The 16469-nt window shown below is 37.8% G+C and overlaps 1 protein-coding gene across 1 annotated transcript in view; it reads left to right on the top strand.

Moving 5' to 3' along the window:
- Positions 1-15818, top strand: part of LOC140238805 (solute carrier family 12 member 9-like) — a 32891-nt gene extending 17073 nt beyond the window's left edge. The window contains exons 3-12 of the mRNA XM_072318704.1: positions 921-1055; positions 1594-1896; positions 3404-3511; positions 4700-4811; positions 5815-5972; positions 8489-8574; positions 10951-11075; positions 11736-11928; positions 12963-13287; positions 14816-15818. Coding sequence (XP_072174805.1) covers positions 921-1055; positions 1594-1896; positions 3404-3511; positions 4700-4811; positions 5815-5972; positions 8489-8574; positions 10951-11075; positions 11736-11928; positions 12963-13287; positions 14816-15660 — 2390 coding nt within the window. The 3' untranslated portion in view covers positions 15661-15818. The remainder of the gene's footprint in view (positions 1-920; positions 1056-1593; positions 1897-3403; positions 3512-4699; positions 4812-5814; positions 5973-8488; positions 8575-10950; positions 11076-11735; positions 11929-12962; positions 13288-14815) is intronic.
- The last annotated feature ends 651 nt before the right edge of the window (positions 15819-16469 follow it).

The raw sequence follows: 16469 nt of genomic DNA on the forward strand, positions 1-16469 counted from the left end.
TTCCTATTAAATGAAATCTCTTCAGCCAAAGAAGATGGAAGATGCACAGAGATACAGGGAAAATAAAAGAAATCTTTACAGGGCACTTTCATCTTTAATGATGAAATCTACTGCAAATTTATCACATATGTATCTTGTGAAGGTCTACCAGCCATACATGTACATATGTACAGTATGTATCTATCTAATTTGCAATGGAAGAATATGTGGGAAATCATTTTTGTTGTTATTGCTATCAGAGTTTTGACTCGAAGACCCTACATAGATGTTCCTGTCTCTGATGAAATGTGATACACAGGAGAATTCATGTTGGGGCTTTGGATATTTGTATCATGTAGGTCAGCTACAAGTGCAATGACAACAGTAAATGACATACATTCCGAACTACATCTACGTTGTATGAAAACTAGATACTGTAAAACGAGGAATGTTTGCGTGCATTTTAATTTCACGAATTTCGCGAGCGCCAAGATTCGCGAAATTTCCTATCTACACTATGTGCATTGAACGCCAGTGGCAATTCGCGAATATTTCATGCCACGAAAAAGGCTGTCGGCTCCAATTCGCAAAAATTTTGTGCCGCGAATATATCATGTTTTACAGTAGTTGCACTGATGTGACATATATTTTTTAGCTTGATACAGATATCATGAGAAGATTTTGTTTGTAGTAATTGTAGTACAATCCACCTGTTTTGAAATTTTCTATCCAAAACTGTCCAGGCACTGACTCTTGTTTAGAAATGTATACTGGACTTACATAATTGTGTGCATGGGTGTGTGTATGTGTACATACACTTTCTAGGGGTTATTCAAGTGGCTGACATTTGCTTTTATTCACTGATATACAAATAAGCTGTTGTGCTGTCCTGTAGTGGTGTGATGTGGTTTATTGCCTTGACAACCAAATGAACATTGTAGTCATGATCAGCCGTGCCCTAGGTCCAGAACTCGGAGGGAGCATAGGGTTCATCTTCTACCTGGCTAATGTCTTCTCCTGTGCCTTCAACTGCAGTGCCTTCACAGAGATTCTGGAGGATAATTTTGGTGAATCAGGTAAGCAACTGAAGAGAAAATAATTTTGCAATATGCTTCCAGGCCAACCAAAGTCTTGAGTGAACTATATAATCATTCATTTTCTTTTTCTAGACAATGGTTGCATTTGAATCTCAGGCTATTCTCAGGGAATTAAGTGGTTTTATGACGGCCATAGATGGCTGGAGGGGCCTCCTTTTGTTGTTTGTTTTCTCCATTGTGTGTGTGTGTGGGGGGGGGATTATTCAAATTATCAAACTTTCACCTTTTTTTCTGTTTATATGTACATTCAAAAAACTACGTTCTTGGTAGCTAGAATTTAGGGTTTAACACAAGTGATAATATTCAGTTTCATTTCTGAAGAAAATCAAAAACTGATCTAATGACATTAATAGCATTTGGTAAATTCATCTTAACACAGCTATTATTCCTTTGAAAAGTTTGGGATTTATTGAATTTTAAAACATTCTTGATGAAATGTCAGGGAATTTGCATGATGCAAATTTCTAGTTGTTGCTCATCATGCTTTGAGTATTATTGTGCCTGCTCTTACCCCAAGGTTCACTTGTGAAGAATGGCATTCCAACTGGTGGGGAGAACAAGAGATGGTGGACATTCCTGTACAGTTCTGCCATCCTCATGTTCTGCTTTCTGGTCTGTGTCATTGGGGCCAAGATGTTTGCCCGTACCACTGGCATCATCTTCCTGACTGTGATGGCTGCTATTGTAACAATCATCGTCAATGCCTTTGTCCAGGAGCCCTTCGAGGTTCCTCTGCCTTCATCCAATAGATTTGTTGAGCCAAACTCCACAGCAAACTACACTGGGCTCAGCCTGGACACACTGAGAGCCAACCTTTTTGGTATGAGTCCATTCAAAGAAGCATCATGACATTTTGCATGGTTGCAAAATAATGTTTCTCAACATTGTGCATGAAATCTTACAGTAATTCATCTCAGAGTGTGTGGGGTTTTTTTTAATGAAATGAAAAACTAACCCAATGTCACTCAAAAATGCTCCACTTTTGCACCGAAAACAACAGTTAGATTTCTTTCAGAATTTCTTTCTGAATAAATTCACTGGAAATCTATATAGTATTATTTTTCTCTCCATCATAAAGAAGTTTCCAGTTTTATGATTCTGCAGAAAGGTCTGAATTACCTACCTCGACAATATATCAGCTTATGGAAGGAAACTACTTTTCAGGGTTGCAAAAGGGACACACAAACTTTAATGTGTCGTTCTAGTGTATATAGATTGTACAAGCTTTTGTGCTAGTATGATAAGCTTTGAATGCCACCAAGTCTGAACTACTGTAAAAGTGGATATATTCGCGCGACTAATTTTTCGCGCTGGGCCGGGTCAGAAGAGTTTCGCATGTTTTTAATTCCGCGGAATCAAGACATCACGCACAGGAACGTATGGCGAGCAAAAATATTCGTGTGTTTTTATTTTCGCGCTAGTTTCTGGTTGCGCGAAATGTGCGAAAATTTCCACTTTTACAGTATGTGGATCATTCTTAGAGAAGTCATGTAAAGTCATGATTACACATTTGATACTATTTCATAGCAAAAGTATGACAGTCATTCAGATGTTTTAGTTTCATTATTTTGAAGGTTCTCTGTGTGTTCTCATTGAGTAGTGTTGGTGATAGAAAAAAAAAATAAAACAAAATATATTCTTCAGACTCAGCCTACAATGGTAAGTCATACCACATCATAAACTTTTGGAGGTGAAAGCTGCTTCAGGACTGTTTAAAAGCATTAGAACCTGGAATTCTTATCAGCTTGCTGTAATTTCAGTCACTTGTGGCAGAGGAAATGATTGCCATAGTGAAATATTGAAGGTTTGACACACTGTGTAATGGAGCTTTATTTAGAATATCTTGTGGCAACATAGATCAATATCCTGTTCATGCTGAAACCAAATCCTATCATCAGATGAAACTTGGTTTAAATCATGACAACATAAAAAAAAGAAAACATTTTTGATAGTGATAAGACTGAGAGACTTGTCTCCAGGGAGAAGTGAACATTCTATTTCATTTCATTTCTTTACTTTTTTGTCCAGATGCTGTCTAGAAACATTACATGGAAATTTGACTTTGCCACACAATAGATTTTAAAATATTTAGACAGCATACAAAACAAGAAAGTTATAACATTGCATTGCATATGAGTGATGATGTATATAACGTAATTCATTTTCCTACTTGACAATGTCACTTTCAAAGAAAAGGTGTTTCGGCATGATGTGTTAGGATAACTGTGCAGCAAATTGTTGTCAGTTGGTTTAGAAGCATATTGTTGATCTTTGACATTCATATTTTTTCCTTGCCTCTTTTATGTTCCTTTGATCGCTTTGTGAAGACAATTATACACGGGACTACACAACGGGTGAAAAGCAGAACTTCCTGACTGTGTTTGCCATTGTATTCAATGGTATTACAGGCATCATGGCAGGGGCCAACATGTCTGGTAAGAGCTGTCTCTGTCTTTACTCTCATTACAAACATTCTATGCACCTATCTGCACTCACTTGCATGGTCTTGAGTATCACAAATTGTCCATATGCAATATTTAAAGATATGTTAAGATAGGATCTATTTGCATTGAGCTTCGACCTGAGTTTGATAGAATCTTTGGACTCACCTGGTCAATGTCAAAAAACATCATAATGTCTTTTGCTAATTTATCAGTGTTACCAGTAGTATATAGTGACATATAAATGAGTCATTGGCTGGCTCATTAGCTGATTCTATGCATTGTGAACATATGAATATCTCTTTGATGTTGTTCATTTTTGTTAAATGAAGAATGTTGTTTAACTGTATCCCTGATAGTACCAGCATCTATTTATGCAGAAAAATAAAACCTCCTCTGAATGGAATAATTGCAATTTTAGTCTAATTAGGCTTACATTGTACTCACAGATATTCTCATATGTTGAGCTGCTAAAATCAAGTACAGTTTATAATTAATTGTTAGTAGATTGCATCGTGCATGATGCCCAGTCATGAATTACAGTATGTTTGTATTTTTGTGCAGTTTAGACTTAAGTTTGATCACAGGTCATATCTAATGCAAGAGGACCCTCACACAATAGGAAGTTTAATAATCCACCCTTTATTTTAGGTTTTATTAACAAAGAATTAGCTGTGGCTGTAAAACCAAGTGTGTCTTAATGTCTAGTATTCATTCATGATGTTTGTGTATAAAGTTGATGAATCACTCTGAAACATGTATGCGCTTGCCAAATACATGATATAACTTTTAACAATCATAATGCTAATGATAATAATGATAATAGAAATAATAATGGTGATAAAAATACAATGATAATGATAATAATAACAATAATACTAAAAATAATGATTGAACTGATAATCTAAGCTACGATGATGTGATGATAGTTATCAGCAGTGGTAGGGAATATAGAATTTTGTAGCTTGCTAAAATATTATCCTCAGCCAAGTGGCAAAGATCTTGCAAGAAAGATACATGATATGTTTACTTACTGTATGTCAGTGTCAGTCAGTGTCAGAGTATGTCACCAATCTGATATTTATTTTAGTTTGATCATGCAGTGAGAAATTGTTTGTGCCTTGTTGTGTTGAATGGTCAGAAATGTAAATAATGTAATCTCATTTTGTTTGAACACACTAGGTGAGTTGAGGAACCCAGGCAAAGCCATACCACTGGGCACCCTAGGGGGATGTGCCTACACAGCAGCCATCTATGTTATTGTCTTCCTTCTTGTTGCTGCTTCTTGCAGCAGGTAAATCACCCACTTTTATATCTCAAATGGAGAGGGGGTTGGCCCTTGTTAATATGCAGTGCACAAGAATGGATCATGTTTTTGTCATCTTTATATCATTGTTTGTCTGAATAGACTTTGGACTTCTTCAAATACTTATATTTGAACAGAAGACAGTCAGCCTTTTGGACTGAGCTTTATGTATTATTTGATATCCAGAACTTAAAGTTTAAAGGTGACATTATTGCCCCATGAATCATTGTCGGTACAGAGGCTTGCACAATGCATGATTACACTTACCATCCTTCATATGATATCATGATGTGATGCTGGACTCTTGTTTTAACCCGTTGAGGACAAGTCCCGAGTATACTCGGGAAGGTGTCTATGGGAAATGTGTGTTGTAGCAAAATCAGTCCGTCCTCAACGGGTTAATGTAGTTACCACACATAATAGAAGTATAGCATGCATACACTATAATACTGCCAGTGTTCAACCAATAATATTATCTTCATAGATCAAAGGGTAATGACAATATGGTCTTATTACAACCTCTTAATTTTTGTCACTGCTTTACCAGAGTGCCCTGTCAGTATTATTACCCCCATCAGGTACTAATTCACGCTTTGTATACTCATGGGTCAAGAGGAACATGGTAGGCAAGCATTCTGTCCAACATTATCTAATACATTGTGGTGCTGTCACATTGTTTCAATCTTGTAATCAAACCTGAAATCTGCTGCATATATTAGTGGTAATATGAGTGTTGAGTACAGTCAGAGGATTATGCTGTTTCCTAACATTTTGATGGGGAAACAAATCTATTGATTTGAAACATATTTGGATGTCATCTTTCTGTGTAATATGCTGCATATATGGAATATTTGCACACGGGTGATCCAGAAAACAACAACTCAAAGCAAAACAGAGTGAAAGTAGACAGCAGTTATCTAAAATAAACAATGCATACATGTGTGAGATGAATCCACAAAGTACATGTATATGTTTATCTTTGTACCACCAGGGAATTGCTGGTGAATGACTACAATTTCCTGCAGCATGTCAGTGTGTGTGGACCTCTGATTGCAGTAGGCATCATCTGTGCTACACTCTCCACATCACTGAGTACACTGATAGGAGGCTCCAGAGTTCTCCTAGCCTTGGCTAAGGACAGGGTATTTGGTAGGTTTTACTCTCTTCCATTCCTTCTACCTGTGCTAAGCATCTGTATCTCTAATTTGCTAAATTTGTTTTCCACTTTATCAAAATCAGTTTCAAACCGACTGTGGTTCATTTAGATGTTATTGTGTTTGCACCTAGGATATTTATATTTCTTTTTTCTTTGAGGAAACTACATTGTTCTAAAGATTAGCTGTAATACTATGTTTTGTCTTTTACAGTAGGTAGTCTAAAAGTTGCCAAAGTTAAAAGAAATTTACAAGAGAACAAGTATAAACACTGAAACTTAGGTTAGCTGCAAAACATTGCAGAGGGACTTCAGTACTGGTTGTGTCACATTGCTTGGCCTCAGCATAAAAATATAATCAGCATAAAAAACCTGCATGTGTTAGTAATTTTTAGACCATATTTGAGTAGGACGCCTTAGAATGATGAAAGCAGGTCAGATCCATAGGAATTTCAATGTGACTCACACATTAATAGTTCAATAGCCTCGATAGATAAGCCAATCTCTATCACTGATCATCAACCATGTGAATCGTGACAAACAAAATACATCAGATTGTCTATGATTTATGCACTGGTAAGATTGTAACTGCATCATGAATTGTGGTAAAATGCATTCATTATACATTTTCTTCTTGTTCTCATCTCTATCTTTGTTTTGTATAGTTATCATTGTTCAGGAAAATTTTCCTGCAAATATCTCTTGCTGTTTCAAGATTAAATAGGGGTAGTAGAATCCAGATATTTTATGTCTCCGCCACAAAGTGGTGCTGGAGGCATTATGTTTTCGGGTTGTCCGTCTGTCCGTACGTCCGTCCGCTTTCGTTTACGCGATAACTTGAGTAATATTTACTGGAATTTTACCAAACTTGGTCCAAGTATGAAGTATGATGGGGCAATTATTTGATTAGATTTTGGGTGAAATCGGCTAAAGGTCAAAGGTCAAAGGTCAAGGTCAAATCATGAAATTGTATCCGTTTACGCGATAACTCAAGACTGGATGGAGCAAATTTCACCAAACTTGGTTGGAGGATGATGTATGATGGGACAATTACTTGATTAGTTTTTCAGTGAAATCGGACAGAGGTCAAAGGTCAAAGATCAAGGTCAAATCCTAAAATTTATCTGTTTACGTGATAACTCAAAACTGGATGAAGCAGCTTTCACCAAACTTGGTCCAAGGATGATGTATGATGGGACAATTAGTTGAGTAGATTTTAGTGACATTGGCAAGAGGTCAAAAGGTCAAGGTCAAATGCTACAAATGTTGCAATTTCCCCCATATCTATGCAATGCCCAAAGGTATTTTCTTGAAACTTGGTGTGGACATGTACTACTGCGTAAAGATTCTCCAGAGAGAGTTTCATGTCATAAGGTCAAAGGTTAAAAGGTCAAAGGTTAGGTGAAAATGTTGCAATATCACTTTTCTTGCAAATGGTTCAATGTATCTTCGTGGAATTTGGTACATATGCATGTACTGTCTGGCAGGGATTATCTAGGGAATTTAGGGGTCATGGGTCAACAGTCAGGGGTCAAAGGTCAAGGTCAACTCCTCAAAATTTTACTATTTCCCTCATATACTAGTATATGCAATGCTTGTATTATTAGTTTCAAAACTTAATACATGCATTACCTAATGGAGATTCTCCGGGAAATTTCCAGCCAGAAGGTCAAAGGTTAAAGGTCCAGTTTACCTTTGGGAGCAGTGATTTCAAAAATGTTCAAGATATCACATTTGATGCATATGTGTAGGTCTGTTGTATCATAAAACATCCTACCATATGAAATATTTGCCATAAAGCCTAAAATATAAGGAGATATCAGGGTTTTTCTCAATAAACCGTAACTGTACACGGTTTAGTCTGGAAACATTTTTATTATAACTATTGTTCACATTTTGTGTATTTAACAACACTTAACATCGATTATACGGATTCAAATTTCGACAGTGGTTGTTTCTATCCCTAACTCACATTTTAGAACTATTTTAAAGCACTAATGCTTTCATCTGCAAATGGTAAATTATGCCTTTAAGGGTCAAAGGCCAGGTTTCAATGCCCCCCCCCCCAAAAAAAAAAACAAAAAAACAAAAAAAAAACAAAAAAAAAACACACACACACAAAAAAAATCTATTTTGTACCATCATCACACTCTTTCTTCATACCTTGGAAATTACTCAATGCATAAACTTCCCCAAAATTCCCCAAATATGTGTACCTGCACTCTTAGAAAATTATAGCAAACCCAGTTCAAGACATTTCTGACAAACATGTCATTTCAATATTTGGCAGTTATGTGAAACTGTCATGGATCACACATTGTGAAAACATTGTACTATACGCCTATTGGGAGAATCCTGCATTATGGCGGAGGCATCAGTCGCCATAGCGACATTTCTAGTTATTTCTACATTAAAGTAACGTAATATGTATTATTATGGAAACTATCAAACTGGAGTGTGCTTGTCTTAATTTGTGTCTGAATATGTGCTCTTGTATGCCCTTTGTCTCCAGGAGCTATCACCAATCCTATTGCCAGAGGGGTGACCAAGGGTGGCAACCCCATTGTAGCTCTGATAGTCTGCTGGTTCATGGTTCAGGTAAAGCTGATGTTTATTTATGTCATTGTAAAGCACTACAGAATGAAATGATGTGCGCTTCTTCTCTCTTTGGGGTAGTACCCTGAGGCTGAGATGGAATCAGTCAAAATCAATCCTAAATCAAATTAAAACCTACTTTGAAACATGTTATTTGACTACCTTCACATAAAATATTGAAGAAAAAAAAACAACTTTCCAATATATATTATGAATGCCACCAAGGACATTTTTGACTGCTCTGTGAGAGGAAAAAAAAAAAATTGTATACACATGTATGTACCAGTACTCATATATTTCATTTAGACCTCATCTGTTTTTTCTTGCTCCATTAGAAATAACACAGTTTAGCAGGGTTTTTTTTTTTCTTTTTTACATTGTCAAAGATATATGTGACCCGCTACAACAAAATGATCCTAAAGTCGCTGACAGCTGAGCCGAGAAAATCGAGTTTGAAGTTGGACCACCAAATTGGTCAAAACGATTGGATTTCTGTTTTTGACATAATTTTGTAGTCTAATGTATCGTCTGTCATCTGCCGAAATTTCGAAGGTAAATGATCAAAGGAAAGGCAAGAAAATAGTATTTTTCTGGGCCATGATTTTCTGACTTTCAGTGGAACAGAAATAAGTCTGAAGATTTGGATTTAGCGCCACAGCTAGACTCCGCCCCTAGCAACAAGGGATTGATCTTATTGGTCAGTGCATGGCATCCTTATTACTGATTGGTTGTGCGGAGACCACTGGCGCTAAGCTTGAATGAAAATCGCGGAGGTTGCTAGGAGCATACCTTCTATTTTCAAGTGGTGAAAACTGTCTTGCCTCCCCTTGATCATGATAGCGTCAGAAGGAAAACTTTGAAGACGGTTTTCTCAAAATGCTGATTTCCTAAACAACTCTACATGCGCTAATGAAATTATCGATATCTCCCCAGCCGAGTTCTTTTATGAGTCATGTTTTATATGGAATTAAAGTGGAAGAGTAAGGGAATAGTGTCATATCATTTTCAGAAAATTGTCCTCCCTCGACTTTGTATCCTTTTGTTGTAGTGGGACACATATATTACTGGCGCTTCCAACATCACTTAAAATCTCACAAGACTTATGGAGAGATGCTAAACATTGAGGCAGTATTTTTCCATTTCACAATCATTAATGCATCATCATTACACATGCATCGTCATATGAGTGCTGTCATGCACTGTAAACAAGGAGAAAGAATAAAAAAGAGTGATTCATGAGATCAGAGAGCAGTGCCAACATTCATACATGTGTTTGATTATCTTGCCAGGAGAGGAAAATGTGAATCATCTTTCTTTACAATGTGCAGTAATATCCCTGGTTAGTAAACAGTCATTCACCACTTCCGTGCCATTTTGGGATCTACGGTTGTAAGCTTACAGATGATTGTGAAGAAGCTAACTTTGATTTATACCACATTTTCCTTTTTGGGTGGGTTTTGTTTTGTTTTGTTTTGCTTTTTTCATTATGTGTAATATGTTTGATAAGTGATTTTACCCAAGAGGACAGTCAACTAGCTGTCCATGCTACCAGCCTGAAAATCATTAAATGCATGCAAGGTTCTTCATGGCTCAAAGTGTGCTAACCAAAGTATCACTTCCTGACCAGATGGTGCAATCCGTTTGATCTTATGATCTCAGCAGGAGAAATTGGGTTTTTGTGTTTAGCACTGCCCAGTTCCTTTCACTTCAGTTTAAGTAAAACACTCTCAGGAAGTTGAATGTTGTTGCAGATGTCAAAATTGTGATTGTCAAGAAAGTGATGTTGAACACCATAACGAATGTATTGAATGGACTCCTGAGTATACAAGGAACCATTCTCTTGACATATAGATGCATAGAATGAAGTCAGCAGAAGTTCCAAATCACGAACAGAGAAGTTTTAATAGTCAAATCCAGAACAGAGAAATTTTAATAGTCAAATCCAAATGTTTAATCCAGCAAAACTCTCCAATGTAGAGTATAAAAATGTAATCATTTTTTTAGTACATAGGCATCCCACTCTGTGAGTAGAGCTGTTGTATCACCCTAAGACTAAAGTTCAAATTGACTGGAGCTGCCACAGTCATCTTGCACAATGACCTATGGCGGTGACCCGAGTGTGCAATAGCATGTTTACTGTGGCCGTCATCAGTGATCGTAATAATCATGTGACCTATAATGTCTGGTGAGAAGATATCAAGGCAAAGCTCTTGATGGATGAGAATGCAGAGTTTTCTTGACCCGTTCTGTAATTCATAGGACATTTATGAATCATGCAGTTGTTATGAGTTAGAACATTTGGAACATTTTTGTCCCAAGTTTGTAAGATTAGGAATAATCTTTGAGTAATTGAGACATGTCACTCTTGCACACCTGCAGATGGTTTTATTCATTGGAGAACTAAACGCCATCGGTCCTCTTGTGTCGGTTTTCTTCCTTCTGTCGTACGCCTGTGTCAATTTGGCCTGCCTTGCCCTAGATGTGGCTTCTGCTCCAAATTTCAGGTGGGTCGGAATGAGTGATTTTTAAAACTCATGTTATAGACTAATAGATGTTCAGTTTATTTCTGTATTTAAATTGTGTCTGCACGGCTATTTTAAATTGACATCTTATGTGAGGTCAAAAGCTGCAGACCATAACAATGCCTGATGTTGCATATAAGTTTCTATTACAAATAATTTCCATGACAACCAAATTTACTGTGCAAGATTCTTCTAAAACTTACCTGATTTAGCAACGAAAGATGCATGAAACTCAAATTTTTTATCTGAAAAAAAAAAATACAAAGTTTAATGCAGGCTGATTGCAAGGCTTGTGACAACCTTTGTATAGCAGAGAACATCCACAGTGATGAATACACAATGCATATCAAAGGCACACATACACAAACCATGTATACTGCAAATCTTACTCTTCATGTTTATTTGAAGAGCAAATGAAGCATTATTACAATCATCCCAACACTTTTGAGGTGCTCACATCAGTTACCATAATGTGATATAGAATATTTCTGTATGTAATTGTTGTGTAATAAAATGATGGCATGAATGATGTTCAAAGTTCATACCAAGATGTATGTCCTTGGTTCAAACTTGAAACTATTACCGGTATCACTTGTGTTGTAAATGACAGTTTATACCATTTGTTGCTTGTCATCACTGCAGGCCATCTTTCAAGTACTTCTCCTGGCACACAGCTCTGATTGGAATGATAGGTTGTGTCATCATGCTGTTCCTGATTGAACCCATTTGGGCCTTCGTCGCTATCGTTCTCTTTTTCTTTCTCCTTGTGGTCATCATCATCTGGGGGCCTGAAAATGAGTGGGGCTACATCTCACAGGCCCTTATCTTTCACCAGGTAGAACAAAAGAATACAATGTAATAAACACAAGCACACCTCAGGAATACATGTATGTGAATAGTAGCAGTCCATATGTCTAAGACATCATTAAGACATTGAACATGAGTATAATACAAAATAGGTGAATTGCAGGTGAAAAACAAGACTTGCTAATATACCAGGAAGTACAATTCATGATCTTACAGATTATGACATATAACATATGCCATGTGCTGTATGTGTGGAATATTTTGCACCGTTTTTTTATTTCTGCATATTTCGTGAGTGGACTGATATTCTTTAAATTGACAACATGCAAAGAATACTTCCTGCTTGGAACACAAATACTCTTTATCGTCTCCAAGATGGGAAATCATTAACTTTCCACTGGAAAAGGGACACACTTATTTCTCATTCCATCTCTGTGGTTCTCAATTGGGAATTCATCCACTTGCAGAATTGTCTTACAAGTCCTACAATGTAGGTCAGGAAATAGTATTCAAATGAAAAATATGGCATATTTACAGTGATGAACATTTCTCATCAAATTGCCAATAGTTTGAACATTACGCTGAGAAATACCATATTTCCACCAAATGTGCTCAAGTAAGAGAGATAGATAGTTATTTGGAATAGCCAGTGGAATTATGAGAGTATTTAGAGAGCTATGCAATTTTTTTCTCTTGAAAGAGTAATGTCCAATGTCAGTATACTGATATGAAAATGACTGAACAACATGAAAAAGGATACATCGTGTGAAAATTAATACTGTTATAGTATTCAGGCATGTAGAGTGATGTATTGATAAAATACCTCAGTGAATGATAATTTGCAGCAATGTCATTATGTTTTCTTCACTCTGTAATACAGGAAAGGGTACACTCTTTAATGATATAGTTGTTTTACAGTTCTATAATTTTCCACCACAGGAATTGATTGTGAGTGTGATAAAAGAAAAACCTGTGATGTATATTAGATGCATAATTTGAATCAAGATGTTTTGTGTCATTAAATATGAAATCTTCCACCCAATATTTGCCTATGATCACCAGGTGCGGAAGTACCTGTTGCTGCTAGATATCAGAAAGGAGCACGTCAAGTTCTGGCGGCCACAGATGCTACTGCTGATCTCCAACCCACGGGCCTCCAGTCAGCTGATCTGCTTTGTTAATGATATGAAGAAGAGCGGCCTGTACATCCTGGGCCATGTCAAAACTGGTCTCTTGGATGAGTTTCCAGCAGACCCAATTCAACGTGAGCTGCCTGCCTGGCTCTACCTCGTAGAGACATTGAAGGTCAAGGCCTTTGTGGAACTGACACTAGCACCCAGTGTCCGTGAAGGTGCCACACACCTGATGCGCATCTCTGGTTTAGGAGGTATGTATTGCTCTGAGGTTTTGTCTGTTTATGTTATTTGATACCTCTGCCCTGCAGGGTGCTAGATGTGAAGTTGACTGCTGTAAAAGTGGATATTTTTTTGCAAGTAATTTTTCGCGCTCTGCAAAGTAAGATCAATTTCACATGTCTTTGATTCTGCGGTATCAAGACATTACATAAGGATACGTATGACAGGTAAAAATATTTGTGTGCTGTTATTTTCATGCTAGTTTCTGGTTAGGCAAAATGCGCAAAAATTTCCACACTGCGAAAATTTCCACTTTTACAGTTTTCGTCCTTTTGTCCTTTTGTCATGATTTCAGAAGAATTAGATTTGCTGTAAGCCAGGTATGTGAGGTGTAATCCACTGACTACATTTTTGGCAAAAAAGCCTTTAGGTCAAAGGGCCCGAACACCCAACAATGGCGGATCCAGAGGGGGGCGTACCGGGTGCACGCCCCCTCTTTATTTTTAGTTAAAACAAAAGAAATAAAAGAAATATGGGGGTGCGTGCGCCCCCCTTTTGCAAAGGCGCCTCCCCTTCACAGAATTCCTGGATCTGCCCCTGCCCAAAGTCCCCAGATGGACACCTAGGGTGGAGCTTACATGGGAGGGGGTTGCTCAAGGGGCCTGCAGCAATCTTACAGTGATAAAACTCTCTTTCTGCCCACTCTGTTTGTGTTTTCCATATTCCATTCACTAGGTAGCATATGCACATGTGCGCACGCAAACAGTGATAAAAAATGCTTGCATTACATATGTGGATGATACATAGCCAAGCAACTGTGAGAAGAGAGGTTAGCATAAAAAGGGTGATTCCTTCCCTAATTCACTAATTCACTAATTGTGTCTTGATAGTTTGCTTCTCTAACCACAGGATTGTATCAAGTTTTGTTTTATAAGAGAAAACATAAGGTCATGTGTCTTCTCTGTGGTGGCTGAATCACTGTCAGTGTAGTGTGGCTATGATGATGTAGTTTTGAAACCGAAATATTGCTTACAATCGTTCCTGATGATTTGCCAGGTACACGTAGATGATGTGTTCTTGCTGCTTGCATCATGCGTTTTCTTTTGTTTGTTTGTTTTTCTCATAGTTAGGCCCTTGTACATAGCTTGTATGACTGATGGCAGAGTGATAAATGTGATATCATTATAAATTGTAATGGAAATCTTCATCAGGACCCATTTTCTGCAATAATAGTTTATGTGCCTTGATATGGTTTATGTTTTTAATGATTTTTTTTATTTTCATGTTGGTGATCCAAAACTTGACGCAAGTTTGTCCTCAGTTCAGTTCAATTGGTTTGTTTATACATGTATGCATTTTCCTTTGGACTAGTACAGAGCCTCTTCTGTCATTGCTAATACAGAAATTTGAGATACTACCTTCACACACACACATACTGTAGTGTGTGTATGAATCTATGGCCCAGAGGTTATTCCTGTCATGCTCCTGTAAGTGGGATCCTTAGGATTTGTCATACCCATGGTGTTACCAAAGTCCTTTTCTCATGTTGTAAACTTGCAGGTATGAAACCCAATACTGTCATAATGGGGTTTTATGATGACAGTGTTCCCAGGAATTCACTAGAGGAGAACAAACCTTCCAACTCAACAAGGCGCCTACGATTCACTGCACCACCAGACAGCGACGAAGATCAGGAGATGGGCCATGTACTCGCCCAGTTCCCCAAGCTACGCACCCTAGAGGAGTCCAAAGCCCTGTCAGCTGACCAGTATGTGCTGCTGATCAGTGATGCAGTGCGCCTCCACAAAAACATATGCCTGGCCCGACACTTTCCAGACATGGACCGTGATGCCATCCTCAAAAGCCACAGCAAGAAGTACATCGATGTCTGGCCAATCAACTTCCTGAAACCTGAGCTAGCTGGATACCTAGATACCACCTGTATTTTTCTGCTGCAGCTAGCCTGTGTGCTCCACATGGTGCCCAAATGGAACCGAAACACACGCATGAGGGTCTTCCTCTGTGTGGACTCAGACTACCAGTCCACAACCAAGAAGAAGAACAAACTGAACAAGTTCCTGCGTGACCTGCGCATTTACGCCGAAATTGTTACAGTACCCTGGAACCACATCACCTCTCTGAACACTTACCAGATGCACACACCGAATGGTGATGTGGCACCCAGCCTCGTCATGTCAGTGTCAGAGGAATACCTGAAGGCTCTCAACCAGATGGTGTCTGATTACACCAAATCCACTGCGGTTGTCTTCTGCTACCTTCCCCTCCCACCGGCTGATCCTCAGTACCACATGACCTACCTCCACCATCTTGATCTACTAACACAGAATCTACCCCCTACTGTCCTTGTTCATGGTTTTAGTGAAGTCACATCTACCGTTCTATGATGTATCTCTGTGAGCCATAAATGGGACTATTTGAAGAATGGAAGATCTTATACATTGCATCCTGTCTGCTTTTTGATTGAATATCTCACTTAGTATTGTGATGAAACAATGTCATCTCCTGAGAATGAAATACGTAATTTTAAGCTAATGATATTTATAACTGCACATTTGACTTTCACCTGTGACATTTTTTTGTTTGTTTTTTTGTTTGTTTGTTTTTTAATTTCTGTATTTGATGTTACACTCTCAAGCAATGTTACAGTATGGGATGTGCAGTTGTAAACTGTAAAGGTTTTCTTGTTTATGTCCTCTAAGATACAGCAGTTGTTTATCATAATACCAACTACAATGCAATAGAAACATGCATAATGTAGATATTTTGCTACATGCTTTTGAGCACAAGTAGAACAGGGGGGCATTTCATGAAGGAACTTGTCGGATAAAATGTCCGACAAGTCAATCATATCCGACAAGTTCAGAGAAATCAGCCAATCAGACTAAAGAATTTCTCAAAACTTGTCAGATATAATTGACCTGTCAGATATTTTATCCGACAAGTTCCTTCATGAAATGCCCCCCAGGACTGCAGTTTTACACACATTTACACCAACAACAACAAAAAAAGAAAAAAAAAATCCACAATCTCTGTGACTGTTTGAACTAGGGAACTTTTATCACTTTTATCTTCATGGTGTCAAGTCAATGACTGTGAGCCTGACTGATTGGACTTGACTGCAGTCATGTTTTTACAGTGTTTTACATTTGCTTGATAGCTTTCCCAAAGGCTGTCTGTCCTTTCTAAACATGCA

Source organism: Diadema setosum, chromosome 15 (genome assembly GCF_964275005.1).
Source record: "Diadema setosum chromosome 15, eeDiaSeto1, whole genome shotgun sequence".
Lineage (NCBI taxonomy): Eukaryota > Metazoa > Echinodermata > Echinoidea > Diadematoida > Diadematidae > Diadema > Diadema setosum.